Raw genomic sequence first — 24,330 nt, forward strand, 5'->3', positions numbered from 1 at the left:
TTCTTGGGAGGATATTTTATCTAAGTTTTAGTGTAAATGGGGTTAAACAAATATATGCTTATATTAGGGTTAGAGATTGACTTTGATACTATTTATAACAGTTTACTATTTCATATGTAGATATCGTCTGCTCTAAATCCAATAGACTCTCAAGATTTTAAAATATATCTACATATTTAAAAGTAGATCATACATATAGAATGTTAGAGCTTTTTTCTTCAATCTAATTACATACTACATAATATTAGAGAAAAAGTTTTTAATACTATATATGAATGAACTTTTTTTAATTATGTAATTACATTTTAAAACTGTGAAGATCAATTTAGTTTAAAATAAACAATGTTTATATGTGAGGAACCAAGTAATAAATGGTATTAAAGTCTATCCCTATCCTTAGCATAGAAGTTTTTTTGGCCTTGCATAAGGTGTTTTTATATCTAGCCTTGCTATCCCATGGCATACAACAAGAATGTTGTGTTCAGATGAGGATGATTGTGATATCTCACATTAGGAGAAAAAGTTCATGACACTAAATATATATGAATTCTTCCTAATTATATAGACACATTTTAAAAAGCATAAGGGCCTATTGGGCTTAGACTAGATAATATCTACATGAGAGGGAAGTAGGTCATTACAAATAATATGAAAATTGATCCTAGATTCCAATGTGGACATCTATTTATTTGACTTTACAAGAAGTATCTATTTGTTTTAACCTTGCAATCTTGTGAGATATGATGAAAATGTTGTGTTTATATTGGAAGGGTATGATTATGATATTTCACGTCAGATAAGGGAAAAAAGTTTTTAATCCTATATATATGAACTATTTTTGACTATGTAAGCATTATAAGCTCTTTTCCCACATTAGATAAGGAAAAATTGTTTTAGAGCAATAAGGACAAGGCCAAGAGCAAACAATATTTGCATTTGAGGGAGCGAGCCATTACAAACTTAGTAGTAGAAAATTGTTTTGAATGTTGTATCTCTAGGTATAGAATCAATTGAGTTAAGCTCTTGTGAACTTAGTGAATTTTGTTTTCTATTTTTCCAAAGTTTGTTTTAGCCTCTTTTGCCACCGCAAATTGAATTGTTGAGTTGGTTGTGATTTAATGTTCTTGCTAGGATTTTAAATGGTATATATATATATATATTGAAAAATAAAAACAAGAATAATTAAGGTGAGATACAAAAATCGTATTCTTTTTAATGATATTTAAACCTTTTATGGTTTGACACCTTGAAAGATTAGTGTAATAGATTTTTTTTTATTTTTCTTCTTCAAGATACAACAACCTCACTTATTAGTTTTATACCTCATCCTAATAAGTGGTAGAGGTTTAAGTTCCATGATATTAATATCTATATGGGAAGAAGCGAGCCATTATAAATGGTCTTAAAATCAATTTTTGATTTTAATGTGAGCATTTGTTTGTTCGGCTCAATAAATGTATCTATCTATTTGGCTTTGTAATCCTATAGAATACAATGAAGATGTTGTGTTTACATTAGGAGGTAGGGTGATTGTGATATCCCACATTGGAGAAGGAGAAAAATATCCTAATGTTATATATGCATGAACTTCTTTTAATTATATAGACATGTTTTAAAGTCATGAAGACAAAATAGGCTCGGAGTAAACATTATCTACATGTGAGGAAATGGGTCATTATAAACTTAATAGAAGAAAGTTGTCTTGAATGTTGCATTTCTAGGTATGGAATCAATTGAGTTAACCTCTTATGAACTTAGTGACAAAAGTATAATTGTGTCATTATATTGTTCTCTTTGTTGCTACAATGCGGATTGTTGAGTTGGTTATGACTTGATGCTCTTGCTAGGTTTTTAAACGGCAAAGCAAATTACAATACTGAAAAATAAAAATGAAAAAAATCAAGCCAAGGTAAAAAAATCTTGTTCTTTTTAAAGAGATTTAAGTCTTTGATGATTTGAAAACTTGAAAATTTGGTGCAAATGACTTGTTTCTTCTGCAGGATACAACAACCCGATTCATTCATTGTATAGCACACACCGATTGCACAAGTTATAATTCAATGTTATTTATAAATAAGTTGTATGACTTCATGTGAAAAGGTCAAAAGACTTATAGGCTATGTTTGATTTTTGAAAAGTATTAAAGAAAAAAAAATATTAAGGAAAATTGTTTTCTCATGTTTTGTTTAGCCATAAAGTTTTTTGAAGAAAATTAAATATAATTAAAATTAGTTACAAATTTATTTATTTTAAAATTATTTAATTTTTATATAATAGAAAAAAATAAGTTAAATGAATTTAAAGAAATATATAAAAATAATCTATTAATTTTGAATTTATTTTTTATTTTCTTTTTATTTTTTTTCTCTATTTTCTTTCCCTAACATTTTCCTTTAAAATTTTCAAGAACCAACTATACCTTGTACATGTTGAAAATTCCTATAATTTTAAGATATTTTAACTGCTATAACCTTCTTTGACCACAAATTCAATAGTTCATTATACCATTTTAAATTCCCGTAACTGTTATATATTATATGTAACCATAAAATATCACCTTTAATCCCTCGCGAAATATAACCATGAAATTCATAGGAACATAAAGAATATGAAGAATGTTATAATTGAGCGACAAAAATATTAAAAATGCTATAACGCTTAAAATTCTTCTTTGAATAGAATGCTAGATCATATTTCTAGCTTCTTTTTCTTTGTTTAGGTTCTAACTAGTTCTTTATCATGGGAGTGGAAGAGCTTCATGATAGAACTTAGGGCTTATGAGAGAAGCCATCCAAGTCTTGTACTTCTTAAGGTGATTTCATCTTGGATTTGGAAATACATTAAAATCAAATTGATTTAAAAAACGATTTAGATTGTATTTAACGGTAATTTTAGAAAGTGTTTTTAACATTTTTAATGTTTAAAATTTTTTATCTTTCAAGTATTATAAATGTTAAATATTTTTTAAAATTACTATCACATACACTCTTAAATTCATCATTAAAGATTTAATAAAGAAAATCGAAAATAATGATTTTTTTGGAATAGTTTTTAAAATCATTACTATTTTTTTTTTTAATTTCTTATATTTATTTAAAAGCTCCTATTATTTTTATAAAAAAAAATTATAAAAATAAAGTAAGAAGCATACTCAAACAAATACTTATTTTCATTTGATTTAAATAATTCTCTTCTAATATTTAGTTGAAATCTTTATGGCCATGGATAAAATACAAAATAGAAGATCGTACAAACTAAAAAAGAGACAACTAGTGTTTTCTCGCATTATTAGCCCTTGTTATCTTCAATGATAAATTATCTTTAAACATGCAGGAAACTTGATATTGGGGTTTAGGGCCCAGGTCACGTGCATTGCTTGAGGCCCAAGAGTTAGTTAAGCGCGGGTGTGGCAAAATTTCATTCACGAATTGGAGGGTAACACTTACATACAAATAGATCCACGAACCATAATTCACAGGTTCCCCACTCCTTAACTTTGACCATTCCATTCAAATCTCACCTATGAAATTGGTACCAAACTCCCATTTGAACTCTCTTTTCTTTTCTCTCTTTATTTTCTAGGGACACAAACACTGCTTAGAGTTATCAAAGTCAATTTTTGAAAAATGGGATTGTGGTATCCTATATCCCATTCTCTATTCAGTTGTTAAAAGAAGAAATTTCTAATACATGTTTCGGAATTATGATCATATATCCCATTCCCTATTCAAGTTGTTGTAGGAAGAAGTTTCTAATATAAGTTTTAATATCATATATATATATATATGTATATTCAAATCTCACCTACGGAATTGGTACCAAACTCCCATTTGGACTCTCTTTTCTTTCTCTATTTTCCAGGGACACAAACACTAGTTAGAGTTATCAAAGTCAATTTTTGAAAATTTTGGAGAAAGAGAAGTTTCCAATACTATATATATTATTTTAATGAAGTTTTAAAATTGCGAGGGTTTATCGGACACAAAGCAAATAAAAAATAAATAAATACATAGAATAAATACAAATACTTTTTTTAGAGATCTTAAGAATAAGTTAAGTAAAACAAATAATATAGGGTATACTTGAAGGATGTGCTTGTGACACCTAAAGCACTTGGATGTCTAATGTAGAAAAAAGAAATTTATGAGACAATGAGACCTAAGTACAAAGCAATGATAAATCGAAATACATAAAACGATTAGATGTTTGATATGAAAGAAAGAGAGATTAGATATAAATAAATGAAATCAAGATATAAAACAATGAAAATAAGTCAAATATATAATAATGATATCAAATTGTATATCTCATATTGTAATTGATTTCGTTTTTCGATAAGTATCCATTCAATACTTTAATAACATTTTTTTTTATAAGTTTTGCTCTTGAAATAAGAGTTATGTTCGAACTTAACTTAAAAAAAGAGTTTTAATTTTCAATGTGCTCTTTTATTTAAAATAAGTTAATGATGATGAAACAACAAAGCAAAACATTTTGCCCAAAAAACCCTCATTGCTAACTTAAGTATTTCCTTGAAAGAAGATCTTAATACAAAATATTTACATATAGCTTATTTTTTTTAATCTAATAAATAATATGATGTAATAATGAGGATTTTGAAAAATACAATATTGTTTTAAAAAATATTTCTTAAAATATACAATTTTAAAAATATTTTTAAACATGCAAATTGAAATGTCAACTTCGATATAAATACGGAATTTTAAAATTACCTTTTAAGAAACACCTTTAAATTTTATAATTTCAATTTCAATTATTTCTTCAAAACACACCTTTCAATTTATAATTATGGTTTCTTTATAAGACATATAAAGGAAAATCAAATGTTATTAAAATTAGTTAAAAAAATTATTAATTTTTATATAAAAATAAAAAAATATGAAATGATTTTGAAATAGTGTATAAAAATAACTTATTAATTTTAAATTTATTCTTATTTTTCTTTATTTTGTTTTTTATTTTACTTTTTCTTTTTAATTTCTTTCCTTGATATTTTTCCTAATGCTATGTTTGGTTCTCAGAAAATTTGATGAAAAATGCAAAGAAAATAAAATAGAGAGAAAAAAAAAGTAAAATAATAATAATAATAAAGTTAAAGTCGATAAATTATTTTTATTTGTTACTTTAAACTCATTCTATTTATTTTAACTCATCAATCTAAAAATTAAATAATTTAAAATTACATAAATTTATAACTATTTTTAATTATATTTAATTTTCTTTGAAATTTTTTATAGGAAACCAAACATGAGAAAATAATTTTCCTTACTATTTTTTTTTCTTTCCTTGGTACTTTTTAGAAACCAAACATAACTTAAAAGTTTTTTGAACCCGCAATCCATAATTGTAATAGAAAATGATACATTTAATTTTATTTGAATTATTCGTCTAAATTATTAGAAATAATTGTTATTTATATAATTGAAATTAAAAAGAGAAAAATAAATTGATGAGGAATTATGAAAAATGAGTTTATTCAAAGTAAGTGCTCAAGTAGACAACCACCTCCTCCTGCTCATTATTCTCAGCATTTTGGAGCTGCTTCATCACTTTCATACAATTCTAAATCAAGCAACTGTGGAATTTTCTTCAAGAGAAAAATTGGTGTAAAACAAAAAATGGAAAAATTCTAATCAAAGCTGTTTTCCTCTTTGTTGATTCAATCCAGGGGTCTGTCTATCTGTAACTTTTAATTTTCATTTCTTTTTTCAATCTTTTTTAAAGTGATAATAGAAGGAGAATCCGAAGCAGAAGATATAGACTTTACTGTCATGATTTAAAAGAATATTAACCATATATAATTATATTAAGTCATATTATAGAAATATTTTTGTTTCTTAAAAATATTGTTTTCATATTTTAAAAATAAGAAAATGTGTCAGTTTTCAGATCGGGACTTGTATGTTAAAAGGAAATAGAGACGACCGAGAGGGAGCCGGATCCAATAAATCAAAATCTTTGCTGGCATGATGCACCAGATCTTAGACACGTGGTCAACATGATCTCGTTCATGGCAAACTTTTTCTGGCCTCAAGCGCCAGGATCCTGGACACGTGGCCGACATTCTCCTGTTAATGCCACGTGATCCGGTAAAATTGAAGCTAAAATTCAGAAGTTCCCAGCACCACCGGAGTCAGCGTGGACCTCATTCAGCAACTTCCACGAGGGCGGCGGACGATCACTCTCACGTTAACACATGTTGTCCATGGTCTCGACAGCACAGAAAAATTTCTTCATTGGAGGTGGAGGGATCAGGGATGGCCTGCGCTCGCGGCGCTACAAAGCTAAAAAATTTATCTCACAGTCCCCAGTCACGCCGCATTGGAGGGTTTTTTTTATTAATTTTTATTCAGGCGACGTGTGGGCCAGAGTACGATGTATGCATGGGGTCCACGTGGCACCTACCTCTGACCTGAAATTTACAGACCAAAAAGATCTTTAGGACTTAGCAGGCTAATAGCCTAATACCAGCGACTTGTGTCGTTTTGGAAACGGTGGATTAGTAAAACCCTGCTCCTGGTTTTTGGAATCCGAACGCTTCGTTTGTTTCAAACTCTTGCAATTTGTAATGTCGGCGCCCCCACTCCCCAGCTTCATTTAATCATGTTCATCCGAGGGCATTTCTCCTTTCGGTTGTGCAATTACTAAACAGATTAGCTGCTGATAAAACTATTTCCTCTTATAGAGCATATAAATTAATTAATTATAAATATATACCATTAAAACTGAATTATTGGATATAAAAAAATTATAAAAACATGATAAAATTTAATTATTGCACAAACCGCTTGTAAAAAAACAGTTCAAAAAAAAAAAAAAAAAAAAAAATCCGGCTTCTAGAGATCATGGAGGGTGGGTGGTGAATCTGGTGATTAAGTGGGATGGTTCCTCTGGTATTTGACCCCTCCTTTTTCAAGTCCCACGGCTAAGCACTGAGCCACTGATAGAACCCAAAAGTAACGTCGGTGTTTTATCCCGGCTTTTCTTCTAAAATTATTTTCATGTGACCTCTTTTTGCCAATTTTTTTTCTTAAAAAAATGAGATAATAACAATTACAGTAATTAATTATGTTGAGTAAATAAAAGTTGAAACAATTGTCTTTGGATCCAGTTTGGCTAAAAAATTAAGATTTGGTTTATAAAAATTACATAATTGATGGAAATAATATAAAATATAAAAAAAACCAATATCTCCTTCAAAATCATTTTCTATCGTACTGTTTGAGAAACATTTTGATCTATTATAAAAAATAAAATTAAATATAATTATTCAGTTCTTGAAACTTATTATGTTTTTCTATTTCTTATATCCATATATTAAATCTCGAGTCTTTGTATTTTATTAGGCATTTCTTGTTATTCTTCACATCTTTATGTATCTAGTATAGTCTATGTAAATTTATCTCCATCTCGTAACCTTTCTATCTTATAACCTATAATATTTACAAAAATATCCCTAACAAATTTCCTTATTTAATAAGGAAACCTAAATAGCACTCTTTATACAAAAATAATCCATAATAATTAGGAACTTGTGCGACTTTCCAACCAATTAATTAATGTGGAGCGGCAAATGGCAGTGGGTTTCAATATTTATTTCTAATTTCCTCAATCATATTTAGGTAGTGTTTTCTCCATTAATGATTGGTTTGTGTAGTGGAGAAGCTGTCAATATTTTTTTATTTCTATGCTGATTTGGCAGCTTAGAAAATAAAATTTGCCTAACTTGTACTCCATTGGAGCCTTTCAATGAAGCTTAATCTATTTCGCATTTTTAAATTAATTATTGAAACAAAATTATATATATATAGAATAGGAAAAATAATAATAATAATAATATGATTTTACTATTTTGTGACAAAGGATATGGATGAAAGCAATAATAATAATAATAATAATAAAATCTTGGTTATTGGGAAAATGTAAGTGGGCATGTGCGACACAATGTGTGGAAATACATGCCAAACACAACTGTATGATTTATCATGACAATTACATCTTAAGTCCATGATTGTTCTTTTTATGGTAAAGTGGGGTAGAGAAGCATTTGCAGAAAAGACAGACAACACCCTGATCACTGTTTGAGCAATAAGCTTACATTTGGAGATTATTTATATGATTATTCACTTATATTTTTAATATTATTGAGTATTAAATATGTCTGGTAATTTTATTTTTTAATTTTTTCTAAAATTTCTTTAGAACAATTTCTTTTCTTCATTCTTACGTTTGTTATTAAATTTTAAAAATAAAAAATTAAATTAAATTAGAAAGTAATAATAGCTTTTATATAAGATATAAGAACTCATTCACATTTACTTCTTATCAAATTTTGATTGCCTTAAATTTTAAAATTTTTCAAAGTAATTTTTAGAAATATAAGTAAAATTTATATTTTTTGTAAACTTATGACTTTAAAAACAAAAAAACAAAAGAAATGTATCCGACAGACATTTAATAATTATATTTTTTTTTATTTCTAAAAGTAGAAAAACATGAATGAAAATATCTTGTGTATTTTGAAAATATTGTTATAATTAAATTTGAAATAAAAAGATAAATTTAAAGCAAGTATATGTTTTAGATTTATTAACAATTTTGTTTTTAAAAAATCCACAAAAAATTTATAACATTTTTTCTCATATCGTGGTTTACTGATATTATTAAGACAAAAGGGGTTATTATTAAAAAAAAAAAATTGGTTAAAAGAGATGAAATTTTTTCTAAATATGTGAATGTAATATTTCCTGTGATTTTATTTGAAAAGCATTTTTTTTTTACATAAACTTCATTTATTGTTTCAAGTATTTATACATAAATTTTAAAATAAAAAATTATTTTTAGCATAATAGAGTAAGGACATTTTTATTGAAACAAGATAAAAAAAGATGAAGATAAATTTCTAAAGTTAAGTTTTTAATGACCTTTTTACTCAAATAATCCTAAAAAAGATAATAAAATAGTAAAAAATTCTTTTTTTTTTTTTTTAATGTATTAGATTTTGATTCCATTCCATTTTTTAATCTAATTTTTGTTTATTTTTTATTTTTAAATCATTCAATGGTTAAGATTTAAAATTTAAAAAAAAAAATTGGTATGTTATATACTTAATTATGTATAGGAATTGACCCAAAGGTTACTTCCACATTTCCATGAACTTAGACTTGAATTAAAAAATACCCTTGAATTGAATACCAATTTACCAGTTACCCCACCTGTAATTGGACCCTTACATCACCTTTTAGTAATATATTTTATTTTCCTTGATCACTGGAATAGTTTTTATTTATTAAATATAATTGGGAAAAATTCCAGTCTCTTCTCTTGTGAAATAATGGGCCATTAGAACTTAGAAGGATCAGAAAAGCAGCCACCGAATCCCCACCGCCTCAAAACAAAGGCTCCCGCAGAACCGCCCATTGTTCCAGGAATTCCGCTTCCTATAAATTACCTGATTCAACCTTAGTTTTTACCACGCTTCCTCACAACAAAAGAAAAACAAATATTCTCTCACTAGATTCTCTCTCCGAAACAAGCTTGTTTTTATTGAATTTGAAGGTGATTCCCTTTCTGAACAAGTGTCTAATGCAGCGCGGCTCTCTGTTTTCTTAATCTTTTTGTTGTTTTTTTGGTTTGTAGGATTGTATTCTTGGATCGTAAATGGATACCAAGATCAGTGTTACTGACGCCTCTGTGCCCACGAACAGCAACGTGGGTTGCCCTTCAAACGGCATCGTTTCTTCTATTCTGAGCTCAGTGCCTCCCTCCGTCATATCTTCGTCGGAGGCCACTCTCGGCCGTCACTTGGCTCGCCGTTTGGTGCAGATCGGCGTCAGTGACGTCTTCTCCGTTCCCGGGGATTTTAATCTTACACTTCTCGACCATTTGATCGCTGAGCCTGGGCTTAAAAATATTGGCTGCTGCAATGAGCTCAACGCAGGATACGCCGCCGACGGCTACGCGCGGTCCCGTGGCGTCGGTGCTTGCGTCGTCACCTTCACGGTCGGCGGGCTCAGTGTCCTCAACGCCATCGCCGGCGCTTACAGCGAGAACCTTCCTGTCATCTGTATCGTGGGCGGTCCCAACTCCAACGACTACGGCACCAACAGAATCCTCCACCACACCATCGGTTTGCCCGATTTCAGTCAAGAGTTCCGTTGCTTTCAGACCGTGACTTGTTATCAGGTAATTCATTCTCAAATTCAGCAGTCTTTATTGGGTATGCTTCAGTTTTGGTGATCATGGTGTGTGGGCTTGGGGTTTAGTTTTTTTGATGAATGGTGTGATTGTTGTTTGATGTTTTAGGCTGTGGTGAACAACTTGGAAGACGCACATGAGCAGATCGATACAGCCATTTCAACAGCTTTGAAGGAAAGCAAACCTGTTTACATCAGTATTAGCTGTAATTTGCCCGGGATTCCTCATCCCACTTTCAGTCGGGAGCCCGTTCCATTCTGCTTGGCGCCCAAGTAGGTTTTAAGTTTTTCCCTAATTGATTGTTGTTTTGATAGTTTTCATGGTTTATAGTGAGAGGGAGTGATGGATTCCTGTGATGCAGAGTGACTAATCAAATGGGTCTAGAAGCTGCGGTGGAGGCCGCTGCGGCCTTCTTGAACAAGGCGGTGAAGCCTGTGATGGTGGGTGGGCCCAAATTGCGAGTTGCCAAAGCTTGCGAGGCATTTGTTGAACTGGCAGATGCTTGTGGCTATCCCGTGGCGGTGATGCCATCAGCAAAAGGACTGGTGCCGGAGTGCCATCCCAGGTTCATTGGGACTTACTGGGGTGCGGTGAGCACGGCCTTTTGTGCGGAGATTGTGGAATCCGCTGATTCATACATCTTTGCAGGACCCATTTTCAACGATTATAGTTCTGTTGGGTATTCTCTGCTTCTCAAGAAGGATAAGGCCATATTGGTACAGCCCGAGCGGGTTGTGATTGGTAATGGGCCAGCATTTGGCTGCATTTTGATGAAAGATTTCCTCAAGGCACTCTCCAAGAGGCTCAAGTGCAATACCACTGCTTATGAGAACTACCATAGGATCTATGTTCCTGAAGGGCAGCCTCTCAGGTCTGATCCCAAGGAGCCTTTGAGGGTTAATGTTCTGTTCCAGCATATACAGAAAATGCTGTCAAGTGAGACTGCTGTGATTGCTGAGACTGGGGATTCTTGGTTTAACTGCCAGAAGCTGAAATTGCCCAAGGGATGCGGGTGAGAAATGGAAACTTTCATGGTGATTGTTAGTTTTTGACATTTGATTCTCTGTTTTGGTGTATAATCTTTAACATGGAATGTGGGAATTGGGTTTTGCAGATATGAGTTCCAAATGCAATATGGATCGATTGGTTGGTCAGTAGGTGCCACTCTTGGGTATGCACAGGCTGTGCCAAACAAGAGGGTGATTTCTTGCATTGGTGATGGTAGCTTTCAGGTAAGGCACCCGTGGCTTGAGTTCAGACCGCTATGTATTCATTCATTGGGTGCACATGGTCTGATTTTTGCACATTTGATCACTTGTTCAAAGATGATTGTGAATGATTGTTCTTAACATTTCATGTCATTCTGGAATGTACTTAAATAAACAAAATGTAGGTCTTCCCAGCTTTTTCCTATAGAGTTCTTCCGAGTCCTAAATTTGGGGTTAATGCTGAGCAGGTGACCGCACAAGATGTCTCGACAATGATCCGCTGTGAGCAGAGGACCATCATATTCCTGATAAACAATGGTGGATACACCATTGAGGTTGAGATCCATGATGGACCTTACAATGTGATTAAGAACTGGAACTACACTGGCCTAGTTGATGCCATCCACAATGGTGAAGGCAAGTGCTGGACCACAAAGGTGAATCACAAAGCTGCATGCCTCTTCTCTAATCAATAATCATCACTACTAATGCAGTTTGATTACCAAGACATTGAGCCAAATGTTGAAACTCTCTGCAGGTTGTCTGCGAGGAAGATCTCATTAACGCAATTGAGACAGCAACAGGGTCCAAAAAGGACTGCTTTTGCTTCATTGAGGTGATCGCTCACAAAGATGACACAAGCAAAGAGCTGCTGGAATGGGGCTCCAGGGTCTCTGCTGCCAATAGCCGCCCGCCAAACCCTCAGTAAAATTTTTCCTTCTGCTGCAAAACGGACTGCCTCTTGCTGAAAGGGTGGATTTCTTATGGGACTTTAGGGGTTTTTGTTATGGAGGTCTATTTTCGTGTTCTTGAACTGTTTTTCAGTATTTTCCAGAGTAATGCTTCTGTATATTTGCTATGAATTCCATCACTCCCAATGCTATCACTACCTTTCCTTAAATTTTCCCAAATAATGTTATGGCATTGGCAACAGTTGATTGCTGTAGTTTTACTCTATATTAAATCAAAGCAAAGCGAATATGAATATTTTTTTTCCATTTTTCTTTTTAAGAACTTGTTTTCTATGAAAATTTTGCTGAATAGACATATAACATAAATGCTTTTTTGATTGAATGGAGGATTTGTGGGTATGGCAAATTTGCTTGGGTTTTATCTGTAATGGGGAAGAGGTGATTGTAATGGGTCCTAATGGAAAAGGAGGGCACTATGGTTTTTGTGGTGAGAGAAAAATATCAGAGGTCATGAAAATGACGCAAAGCAAAAGATGATGAATTAGGTTGATTTGCCCTCTTTTTTTCTTCTTTGAAATTTCTGGCATGTGGAGCCCTCTTCCTTTGGCATTTCCGAATATCAATCACCCTTTCTTCCTAGTACTCATGTCCCGTTGGGCTGGAGGATCTTGTAATTATTTTCTCTGACAATAGATGGTTTATACCAACTCCATTTCAACTTTCTTTCACTTCCTCAAAGTTGTGTTGTGCTCGTCCTAAGGAGGATGAATCTTTTTAGGTGGAAGATATGTAAGTTTGAGAAAAAAGTCTTAAAGGTATATCGCATGAATCTGTACTTAAAAGATTTTAATAATAGATTAATGAATTAAAATTTGTATATCAAAAGATGTAGTTGTCTAAAAGTCAGAATGGAAATTTCCATTTGAGCACGTTTTGGTTAAATTTCTAAAACGAAAGGTCTTCCAATAAGGAGAATTTTACTGAGGGGTGGAAATTTCTGCCAATTTTCATTAGATGTCCTTCCACTTCATCAAGTCAATGAAGGTGGGCAATAAATTTGGCCAACAATACTATTTAATGTTTAGCATTAATTGAAGATTCAATTGGTATCACATATCATCCTACAACTACCTGTTTAGATAAATGAAGGAAAGCTCAAGGGTATCAAATTAGAACCCAACAAAGATGCAATTATGTATACTACAAATGGTATCAAAATAATGAGATGGGATGTGGACATAAAGTAATCAAACCTAAAATTGCTTCTTGATATATACTAAAGTGCATTTGGAGTGATTTAAAAAATGTTTCTAGTATTTCTAACGTTTGAATGATGAAAATTTTCAAGAACTAAAAATATTAAAATCGCTTCCTAGGGTCACTATCAAACGGGTTCTAAATAAATATTATATATTTAAGGGTTAATTTCATTTACACCCTAAAATTCTAGTGTAAATAATAAATATAATAAATCATCATTGATTTCAAATTTTGCCAATTAGCATCACCAAACCTCGGATTGGCCCGAAATCAGCCCTTTATTTAAATAGTAATCAACTTTACACTTTTTGACTCATCCACAATTGCAAAACCATTTACAACCCTTGTTTTCTAATTGTGGCTTACCATGAATTTCACGCGGAACGAGTCAAACTCTTTATGGCTCAGAGGGAATCAACTCAGTGAGTATATGATAAGCTGTGAAATGTTTATGGTTCCTGATAATACAGCATATAGAATCAAAATATTCCCTTGTTACATAAAGAGCCAAAAAGAAGACATGACACCACAAGAGTAAAGAGAGGCAGAATGCCGGTGCTTTCACTAAATGGCTTCTATCTGCAACGGATTGGTATACCTAAAGCCATCCTTTAGTTGAATGGTGCTGCATAACCTTATTTTAATGAACCAAAGGATCTAGCCAACAGCAAGATATACCACCCAATTGAAAAACATTTTGGGAAAGTTTCCTTCAATTTAAAAACCAAATACATTTTAAAACCAAAATTTTAAGCAGTACCTTGCTCAAAGAAAGGGCAAAAATTACAACCTAAATGACTGTGACCACAAGAAGTAAAAGATCTCATCAGAGCTACCAGAGGGTAAGGTAAACCAGTGTGACTCAATAGTTATATACAACAAAATCTGGATAAGGGATGACCTGTACAAACCTAGGGTTCACTGCCTGATTTACTGGGTGCAAGTACAAGACGGTCATTTTGGAGTAGAGATGGAGGAAAGGAGGCTTGGCAATTGCTGATGTGCGATTTCAGCCGGGGCATGTTAGGGTGGGCACTTCTACAACGATGGCAACGTAACTCCATTGATAATTGGCTGTCCTCACCTTTTATTGTTGCTCTTCCATGATTAGTGATTTCTTCAATTACATCTACTGAATCACGAAAGAAAGCAGAATTGAATGAGTTCCAGTGTTTCTTATTCTTCAGATGTTTGGAATTGAAATCCTGGCTGATAACATGTAGATGCAGTTGTCGCATTGATGGTGCCTGCAAGATGGAACAACATGGTAATTAGAGAAGCAATCTCATTTATCAGCTTCGATTATTAATTGATTTGAACACTACTAATTTCAGCTACATGTTTGAATAAAATGATCATCCAGAGTTTTGAGCATGAAATTAGAAAAAATGGCATGAAAAATATAGGAAGAAAGACCAAACAAAACCTATATCAGCCAAATCCACACTGCTCCACCAAAAAAAAAAAAAAAATCACACATTTAATCCTCCTAAGCATACCTCTTTAATGGTAACTTCATTACTCAAATATTGATGTTGTACTTAACTTCTGCCATTCAAATAATTGGAATATTTGACATCAACAAAGACATCCCAACCATTAGGAGTTGGGCACCACAAAAATCTTTTTCCCCAATACTACATTTGAGGACCATATTTTTAAATCTTAGGTTATTGTTCCTTCCTCGTAAATGTAATTCAACCTATTTCTCTTTTGGTCTTTCAACTGTAGAAGGGACTTTTTCATGCATATTTAACAACCTCAGGAGGTTTCAAAGTACTAGATCTCCACCGGCCTCACCTCACTTCTTTACTGCCTGCCCCAGGACCCAGGGTAAACCATGTGAAGGGACTAAGGCCCTTGGCTTTATATCTAGATGGCCCAACAACTTATGTAAACGATTTCTGTGATACACTCCCACTACCAACTCAAAATTTCCAAGGACAAAATCTTTTTCAGGCTTCTGCATTGTATAAAGGGGAAAAGTAAAAAGAGAGAGAACAACAAACAGCTTGAATGACTATCACATACAGAATGGTATCCAATGCGGAAGACCAACAATTCATCTTCACATAAGAACTTCTCAGCCCACTTTAAACCCACAGCATGCATTGTCCTCAATAACTGAAGGTGTTCTCCACCAACATCTGCCAGACAATCGAGACCTTCAGATCGGGCCAGAACCAGAAGGTGTCTTTGTGCCTGCAAAGAGGAAAGGAGTTCCCATTTCTTTGAAATCCAACTTTAATTGCAAATAAAAACAGAAAGAGAAAGATAAAGGTCTTGTTTACCTTTGGATAGAGGTCATTCAATACAACAACATCATCTGATATCTCTATCAAATTGTCTTTATGCTTCTCAGGATGCATAGCAATGTGGTAAAGAGATTGAGCCCATGAACCCCAGGTCTTGGTCATGTTTCTACCAATCTTTTCATTGTTCAACTTGTCCTTGCCTTCCTTGGATTCAGTACAATCAAATTCATGTTCATCCTGAAATCCCTTGCACTTTTTGCTTGTCTCGGATTCATAAACCCCCACTCTCTTGATCTTCTGATCGTGATTTGGAACATTTTTTATATGATTTCCCTTGAAGTGATCTTGTGATACTGATAGCTCTGACCTAAGGTTTTCACTGCTTCCCTCAAGTAAATTTCCTTGGGTATTCATTATAGATGCAAAACCTTCAAAGAGTGATGTGTAAGCCTCACGAAGAACTTTGCTGCCTTTGACATAGTCATTGTTGAGACAGTTTGGTCTTTGTCGATTCATATTTGGTCCAAGAACATGTATGACATGCGTTACTCCTTCCCTGCTAAACAAGGGTGAAGTTGAAGGAAGAGGGACAACCAAAGCTTTTCCAGGGATAAGAGATCCGGCTCGCTTCTTGGTTTCAACCTCTAGTTCTGGACCTGCAGCACTAAATATTGCAGCGTTTGCACCTCCACCTCCAGGTTTCAATCTCCTGCATGGACTTGCTTTTTCAAAAGATCTTCTTGACATGCAAATTAAACCTACAAATGGAAATTTACTGCACTAACATTCACAAACTGCGATAAGTAGATTCCACTTCCCATTGTCACTAAATTGGAAAAAATGCAATCCAAATTAGCATGATTCTGAATTGGTTGTACTCCATGTGATATGATACTATTTTTTCAGAACAGTTCCACTTAAAGGTAATAGATAAAAGAGGTGAACCACCCACCAGGTTTGTCAATTGTTTCAGATCACCATCAAGACCTCACAGAAGGTAAAACACCTTCCAAATATGTAGCCTAGCAACATTGTTCTCATGGTTTAACGGGGAAATGATTGGATATTGTTGTTTTTCATGCTACTATATCAATCTAATAGGCCTAGGAAATATAAGTATAGACATCAAGAGTTGTTTAGATAAGGGTTCAGAGGATTCAGAAGCCAGCCCAGCTCTGGAATTATCAACAGCTTACATATTGCTTGACTGAGCTTATCCTGCTATAATTTTACCAAAAAAGTAATTGAAAGTCAAGTTTAGGGGACAACCAATTATATAAACAACTTATTCCAAAATATGCTTATACTTTTGTACCATAACAGAGTGGGTGTTTGGATGACAGGCTTAAGCATTGGAGTTGGATTCTTGTTCCAAACTGAAATAATCAGGAAATAATACTATTATGTTGTTAAATAGTAATACTTGGATCAAGACAAGTGAGTAACACTTCAGTGAAGGCTGCACATGAAATTATATTAAAGAATCCAGTACAAGCTTACCAGTTGGCAGCATTAGCTATTGCATTGCAGCGCAGACCTCCTTTTGAATAAAGTCTAGTTATATCTCCAACAAATGTAAAGAACTTGTTTGAGTCAATATTTCTCTGTGCAGCTTTAGCCCTAACCAAAGACAAAATCTTTGATCCATGAGACAAGTCTACCAAAACAAGCCTGGCATTTTCAACCTTATTCACAAATTCCTCAACCTTCTCAAGAATAATATCAGCTGCTTTTTCATGGTTAAATTGGAAATCTGCTGTTGAAATAGATGGAAATGCTAAAGTGGGAATATCTTTTGAAGAAACAGTTCCATCAACAGAGTGTACCACTATGTCTTCACCACCCTTTATTTCCTTAGCATTGCCAGATGAAGAGGAAATGTCTTCTGGTTGTTTGCAGCAAGAATCCTTTGCTTTAGTAATTTGAGTAGAAAGAGGATGCTTAGGGAAATTTGCATCAGGTCCTACATTAACAGGGACCTCTACTTTCTTTAGGAATTTCATTATACCTAGCTGTATTTTGGCATCTGGGTTCTTCTGGCCAAAACAGCCAGGTGGAAGAGTATCAAGATGACTAAGTGCACTATAAGTGTTGAGGGCAGTTTGAACATCACTGTCGTTTTGGCAAAATGTGATTCGGTGGAACCCTTCACTCAATTTAGGCAATTCTTTCTTCTGTAGCATTCTGTTCACTACTGCAGCAGCTTTTCCCCCTTGCAAATTTCCTTCATGTCCAGTCCGCTTTACAGAGCGAGAAATACAAAGCTGGGCAGGAAGATCAAGCACCACAGCATGCATTTCAACTTGGGGACTGCCAAGCTTCACAAACTCTGCCCGCTGCTCCCTGTCTAGATTGCATCTGTCAATAAATACACTTTTGCCATCCTCCAATGCACTTGTTGCACTCTTTAGGCACTGAGATTTTGTTCCAGCTTTACCATTTCCAATGGTGTCCTGAAAAGAGGCGCAAACAAAATCAAGGAGAATCACTGACCAAAAAGAAGACTCCACAATTTGAAAACAACATGGCATTTTGCAATATCATTACAATTTACAAGTGCCAGTTGCAATGACATAGTCCCTCAATTCTTTCCAGTTCCTAGATATGTATTTAATCAGTCAAAAAGCAAGATGTTATATGGCATCATTTACATTATTTGAAAATTAAGCATTACCCAAAAATAAATGAAGCAAAAACAAAGTCATAATAAAGATGAGTGGTTAAAAGAAAAAAAAAACGAAAGACAGATGTAGACAAGTATCTGACTATAATTGTTGGAAAACTGAGCTACATTAATCCAAAAAAAAATAAATAAATAAAAATGTTTCAAGGGGCAAAATAGAATTGGAAAAAAAAAAACCCCAAAAAAAAAAATGATGAATCTGCAATTATATTAAGAGAGAATTAGAAATTCAGTGATACCCATTATCAGGTTCAAGCGTTCACGCAAACTAAAGCTAGTATACCATTGTTGAACTTGAAGCTGAGCCAAGCATTTCATCAAACATGTTACATCCATGATAAAAACTAAAGAAATAAAGAAGAGAGGGTGTAAGGAGAGATTGAGACCTGACAGACTCGAACCCAGGGTCGAGTGGAGGATCGGATGACATGTTCGCAGAAGGTGGACTTGCCACTACCTGGTGCACCCATTAGCAATACCACAATGGGCTTCCCCTGCCCTTCTCCTTCTGTATACAACAGTCTAATTTTATTATCAAAAATGGATCACGTTGATGATTTTTGGAAAACCCTAAAATCAGAAACCCAAAAAAGAAAAAAGAAAAAAACCTTTAGAAGTGGGTTCGCAATCCATTTCGGCCATTTTGGAGGAGTCGTTTAAGAGCTCTAGAATGGCGAAGCTGCCGGTGGTCTTTACAGAAGTCTCTGCCTGAGATGTTCTTCTACATGCTTCAGTTAATGTCACAAAGTGTCTGTTTGGTTACGAGTTTAAAGTTGCTCGGTGATAGAAAATGATAGACTGCGGATAGCTCAATCCCAATTTTGTCACTGCGGATATCACTTGTTTGGAAATTGGGATAGTGGCAGAAATTTGATCTGTAGATGGCCAGCGCAAGTGACATTATACGGAAGGAAGCAGCCAACCACTCAAGATGGGTGTTATTCTATTCTATGGTTAAATATAATATATCCCCTTTGACCTTTATGTGTATACATTTTATCCCCTCTTATTCAAAATTAACATATAAGAGATAAAATGTATTTAACTATTTAATTTATTTTGTTTGTTCTTCTAATGACACATGACACAAATAGCTACAATTTGGACAGTTTGGTGGAGTTGATAATCTTAATCTAAAATGAAGAATAAGTCGCATTTGCCTAATTTAAGCTAAGTCCAAATATTTTTTTGCTTAGATTAGTGAGTTAAATAAAAATATATAAAGTCCTGGTTGAACAAGTTAACAAGTTATAAGTTGATATCAATATTAGATAGTGATTTTAGAAAATGTTGTTAACATTTTTAATTAAAATATAAAAAATTTGAAGTGATAGAAAGAATAGAAACTTTTCTAATAATCATTGTCAAACACATTCTAAATTTATTTTAATTTATTAAATTTAATTTAATGTATTAATTTATTACATGATAAACTATTTAATTTTAACAAATAAAAAAAATAATATATCCATTTTTATATATGATAAATGATTTGAATATTAATTAAAAATTTAAAAATAATTAAAATTTAAATATCGCTAATTAAATACAATATTAATAATAATTTAATTAAAATGATCCAATACTTCATTATGTCCCAAGCCAAATCTAACAGTTGGGTTAGTTTCATTGTTGTCCTAAACCCAACCCAAATTACCCCATCCAAAATCTTGTAGGATTTGGTTCCAAGGTGAAGAATCCCATTTTGCCCCATGAAATTGCATTTGCCACCACCGATGGCCGCATTTCCTCCACTACATTAGCAACAAGCTTCACCCTCATAAACTTACATTCTATTTATCTCAATCTGTTTAATCAATCTGAAAACAAATTTTGACTTTCGTTAAAGCTTCTAAACTAAATTCATTATTGAAACCACCCACTTTTGTGATCATATCAACCTCAGGCCCCCTTCAGATGACGATTAACTAGTTCATTCGCTGCCATGATTTTTCCTACTTCATATTTGAGAGCAGTTACCTTTGTAAAGATTGATCAATTCCTGGTCCAAACCGAGGAGCTTAAAGCTTAGCTCTTCAGGTTTGAGTTTTGATGTAAAAAACCACAAGAAAATTGAGTTTTGATGGAACCTAGGCATAAATTTGAATGCTGATGCATGGCTAACAATTCAAGTTGGGTAAGTAATGTAGTCTAAATCAAGTGCTTTGCCCCCAATTTATCGATTCGGAAGCATCAAATCATTAGTCTATTGCAGGAAACGTTGAGATGGGGCTATGAATCAATCAATCATCTTCTTTCAGAAAGAACTGAATCATTTGACGCGAAATCCACATAGCACTAAATTGAGATACCAACCAAACAAAACCCTAACACAAAAACAACCAAAATCTACTCGCATCCAGTTCCATTCCAGGTTTTTTTTTTGAGAAAAATATAGAAAATTCTTAAAACCCTCAATCGAGTAGCCTTCTAAGCATTTTCTTTTTCTTCCATTTTTTTCCAAGAACCAAACGGAGGTCAAGTAAATCACATAAAACACAAAATTAATAACCAAATCCAACAACTGGTTCGTTTACAGAAGCTAGAAATGTAACCAAAACCCTAGAACATGAAAACCACAAGATGGTTCTACTTGGATCTCTGCCTCATCTTTCGGCGCTTCCTCTTCAACCTCCTCATGCGCTTCTTCTTCCACTGAAAAAACCAAACGCACAAATCCAAATGAGATCACAATCAAAACCACGACGCATTGATACAAGATGAAAGAGTTTCAGATCATTACCTTGGCCCTCATGGTGATCAAACCCTAGCTTCTGCTTTCCAAACCGGGCAAACCCTAACTTATAACATGGGTCACGGGGGATTGTTTATATAAGTAAACCCTAGACACACCTAAATGGGCCTTGCTCACAATTCCATTTGGGTTGAAGTTTGGGCCCGTTCTATTCGAAACACTGAAGCCCAGCCAGCCCATTTTCTGCTAATGTTGCTTGCGAAAGTTTAGAAACTTCATATGAACGGCTTATTGTTTGGGCTTGAAAAAAATTGCTCTTAAATAATGAAAACCAAGAACATTTTCCTTTTTTTTATTTTTTCCTCAAAATTTATATTTGATTGTGAAATAATTTATATTAAAAATTTAACCAGGCAAAGACTATTTTTCAAAATAGTTTAATTATGAAGAAAATTGCATTAAATATTTCATGGAACCAAGACCTCCTATTTAGAATTTGGATAGAGTCAATGCCAATCTTTTACATTTCTTGTTTCTTTGGTGAGAAAGGCAAATATGAAATTGAGGAGAAATTCAATTGAAAGATGAGTTATAAATAAGGTACTAATCATGCCGACACATATAGTGTAACTTAATTCTCATGGTGATGGGAAGGTGACCTATAATGTCCTAGGTAGAGTTGCACCATTGAATGAGATCGTTGAGTCGTTATGTGTAAATGATTCAAACTCATAGACTAAGCACCGAGTTCATTTTATGAGCAAATCTCAAAAAGTTCATATATCTTAATAAGAAATAATAAGAAATTGTCATTTTGTAGGAAATTCATAATCCAAATATCACAATTCATTCAAAATAGCAATGATAAATTAAACTATTAATATCAAAATGTCACCGTGACACTACATTCAAGACTATGAACTAAAACCTCTCTTATCTAAGTCACTCCTTATCAAATTTAGGTGTACCTAAAAACATTTTAGTAAAAGAAGTAAACTTAAAACCCAATAACATAGGTATAAAGATCAAGTATATATGTTTTAAGAAATGAAATATGAAATCTTTACAACATGCTTTTAAGCACACTAAAACAAACTTATATTACATATGTAATTTTCAGTGCAATTTAAACATAACACTATTTTGCGAACATACAAATTAAATAAACAATTTTAACATTTTATAGAAAATGCTCATCAAATTAGGACTTATAGAGATGCCCTTTATAATGAGAATTACAGAAGTGACTAGCTTCATGTGTTTTTTAAATGATGGTAGGTGGAACTAAAATCAATATGATGGTATACTATAGGTCAGTAACTACTATACGAATTGAGTTTACAATTCATTATTTTTATTAAAGGCAATGAGAGTTTAACAAAGGTTAGATTACCAAAACCTTTTTTTTTTTTTTTTTTTCTGAAGGAAAAAATTCATATCACATGTGTAAGCAAACATATGTAATAAGAAAATATTTCCCAATTTCAATATCTCACAAATTTAACCAAACGTTTTTTTTTCTTTTATGAATCTTTCAAAAGAAAAATTATACTTGACCATTCATAAAAGAAATATTTTTTCTTTCAATTAATCCTCTTACTTGAACTTAAACTCCAAAAGATAAAAAATGACAAATTTCCTACGAATCACATGAAAAATCGGAAAACTCTTTAAATTAATGTTCTAATAATAATTATATTCTTAGTATACTTTTTTTTTTTCAAACATATATAAATTGTTCATTCATATAGAAAAAAATATCATGTTTCTGTTACTTAATTTTCTTGAACTTTTCAAATTTCTTCATTTATAATTAATCTAATTTGAATTACCTAAATTTAATTTAATTTATCTAACTTAGAAAAATTTAATTTCTTCTAGAATCTTAGCATAATAAAATTTCTGACCTTCAATATTTTTGATATTATTTAAATTTTTACTGAGATTAATTTTTTTAATATTACTTTATTTCTCGTGCGAACACTTCATCAAAAACTTTTGGTGTGTTGTCTCATGCACTTCTGCTGTGCGCACACACCAATACACAACACCTAAGGGTCTCCAAAAAGCCCGCGGCCCGCGGCCCGCTTTAGGCCCGGCCCGGCCAAAGCCCGGCCCAAGCCCGCCGGGCCGCGGGCCTAAATTTAGGCCCGGCCCGGCCCGTAGGCCCGCCCATTTAAAAAAAAAAACTACAAAAATAAAAAGTATTAAAAAAAATATTCATTTCAAAATTTTATTCATTGAATGTATAATTACATTTAAAAATGTGGGAAAATTTTACATCACTACAAAATAAATACATCCCAACTAGGTTGGCACCTATTTATTTGTCAATCATTTGTATTTTTCAACCACAAAAAATAAAAATAAAAATATAATATACATTTAGTAATTATTTTCTGGCGGTGATGGCGAACTATCATGCATCCATGAAGATCTTGATAGTTTTAAAGATTCCATATCAGCAAGCATCTCTGTTTCTCGAATGGAATCGTACATCCTTTTTTCTGCAATTTCCCAATCTTTTACACATATCCCTGCTTCAATAACGTCTGGCGCTAAGTTGCATCGTTTTTTACTAATAACTCTTCCACCTGCACTAAAAGCAGCTTCTGATGCAACTGTACTCACAGGAACTGTTAGTACATCACGAGCAATTATAGAAAGCACAGGATATTTGTGTTGATGTGATTTCCACCATATTAAAATATCAAAATCTTCTTGATCTTCAAATGGAATTATATCAGTATTAAGATATTTATCTAAATCAGATGTATTATTTGGAGAACTATTTGTTGTCTTTTTTCGACTTTTCAACATTTCTAGAGCTCCTTTATAAAAAGATGAGGAGTTTGTAGATGTAGGTGGTAATTTATTAGTATTAATATCATTACCATATTTTTCTTTATAATAGTTATATAAATTATATAATAATGAATTTATTTCATTTTTAATTTCTTCAATTTTTATTTGGTCATTAAAATAAATAATTGTTAACCATTCATCCAAAGCTTCAAATTTCAATCTAGGGTCCACAATTAAAGCAATATAAAAAATTAAAGGTATTTCTCCCCAATATTTTCTAAATTTTTCTATCATTGCAAATATTGTATCATTAAATATTTCAAAACTTAAATATTTTTGAAGTACAATAAAAATATTAGTTATTTGCATAATAACTCGATTTGAAGTTGGATAATATACACCACAAAAAATGTTTGTTGAAGTGTCAAAAATTTCAAAAAGATCTCTTAAAAGATCCGCAACATGCCAATCATAATCACTTAATGCATAAATATCTGCATCAGAATCATTGTTA

At 32.6% G+C, this 24,330-nt stretch overlaps 2 protein-coding genes and 1 long non-coding RNA gene across 4 annotated transcripts; 1 reads left to right on the forward strand and 2 right to left on the reverse strand.

Moving 5' to 3' along the window:
- The first annotated feature begins 9,291 nt into the window (after positions 1-9,291).
- Positions 9,292-12,424, forward strand: LOC100232858 (pyruvate decarboxylase 2). The gene is made up of 7 exons (XM_002272579.5): positions 9,292-9,579; positions 9,661-10,206; positions 10,327-10,490; positions 10,580-11,230; positions 11,333-11,450; positions 11,675-11,863; positions 11,965-12,424. The coding sequence occupies exons 2-7, from the start codon at positions 9,682-9,684 to the stop codon at positions 12,133-12,135; spliced, it is 1,818 nt and encodes a 605-aa protein (XP_002272615.1). The 5' UTR covers positions 9,292-9,579; positions 9,661-9,681; the 3' UTR covers positions 12,136-12,424.
- Positions 12,425-13,782: 1,358 nt separating this feature from the next.
- On the reverse strand, positions 13,783-19,255 carry LOC100259037 (transcription factor bHLH140). Of its 2 annotated transcripts, none has more exons than XM_010655024.3 (6): positions 18,925-19,255; positions 18,703-18,824; positions 17,134-18,086; positions 15,670-16,342; positions 15,410-15,580; positions 13,783-14,625 (listed from the first exon to the last, which is right to left on the reverse strand). In XM_010655024.3, the coding sequence occupies exons 1-6, from the start codon at positions 18,956-18,958 to the stop codon at positions 14,290-14,292; spliced, it is 2,289 nt and encodes a 762-aa protein (XP_010653326.1). In that variant the 5' UTR covers positions 18,959-19,255; the 3' UTR covers positions 13,783-14,289. The 2 variants fall into 2 exon arrangements, with proteins under 2 accessions (XP_010653326.1, XP_010653328.1); XM_010655026.3 differs by having other exon boundaries at positions 18,703-18,838; positions 18,925-19,254.
- A 1,336-nt stretch (positions 19,256-20,591) lies between these two features.
- Positions 20,592-21,357, reverse strand: LOC100853755 (uncharacterized). Its single transcript, XR_786361.3, has 2 exons — positions 21,060-21,357; positions 20,592-20,971 (listed from the first exon to the last, which is right to left on the reverse strand). It is a non-coding gene; the product is annotated as an uncharacterized LOC100853755 (long non-coding RNA).
- Between the last annotated feature and the right edge of the window lie 2,973 nt (positions 21,358-24,330).

Source organism: Vitis vinifera, chromosome 8, assembly GCF_030704535.1.
Source record: "Vitis vinifera cultivar Pinot Noir 40024 chromosome 8, ASM3070453v1".
In the NCBI taxonomy this organism is placed as follows: Eukaryota; Viridiplantae; Streptophyta; class Magnoliopsida; order Vitales; family Vitaceae; genus Vitis; species Vitis vinifera.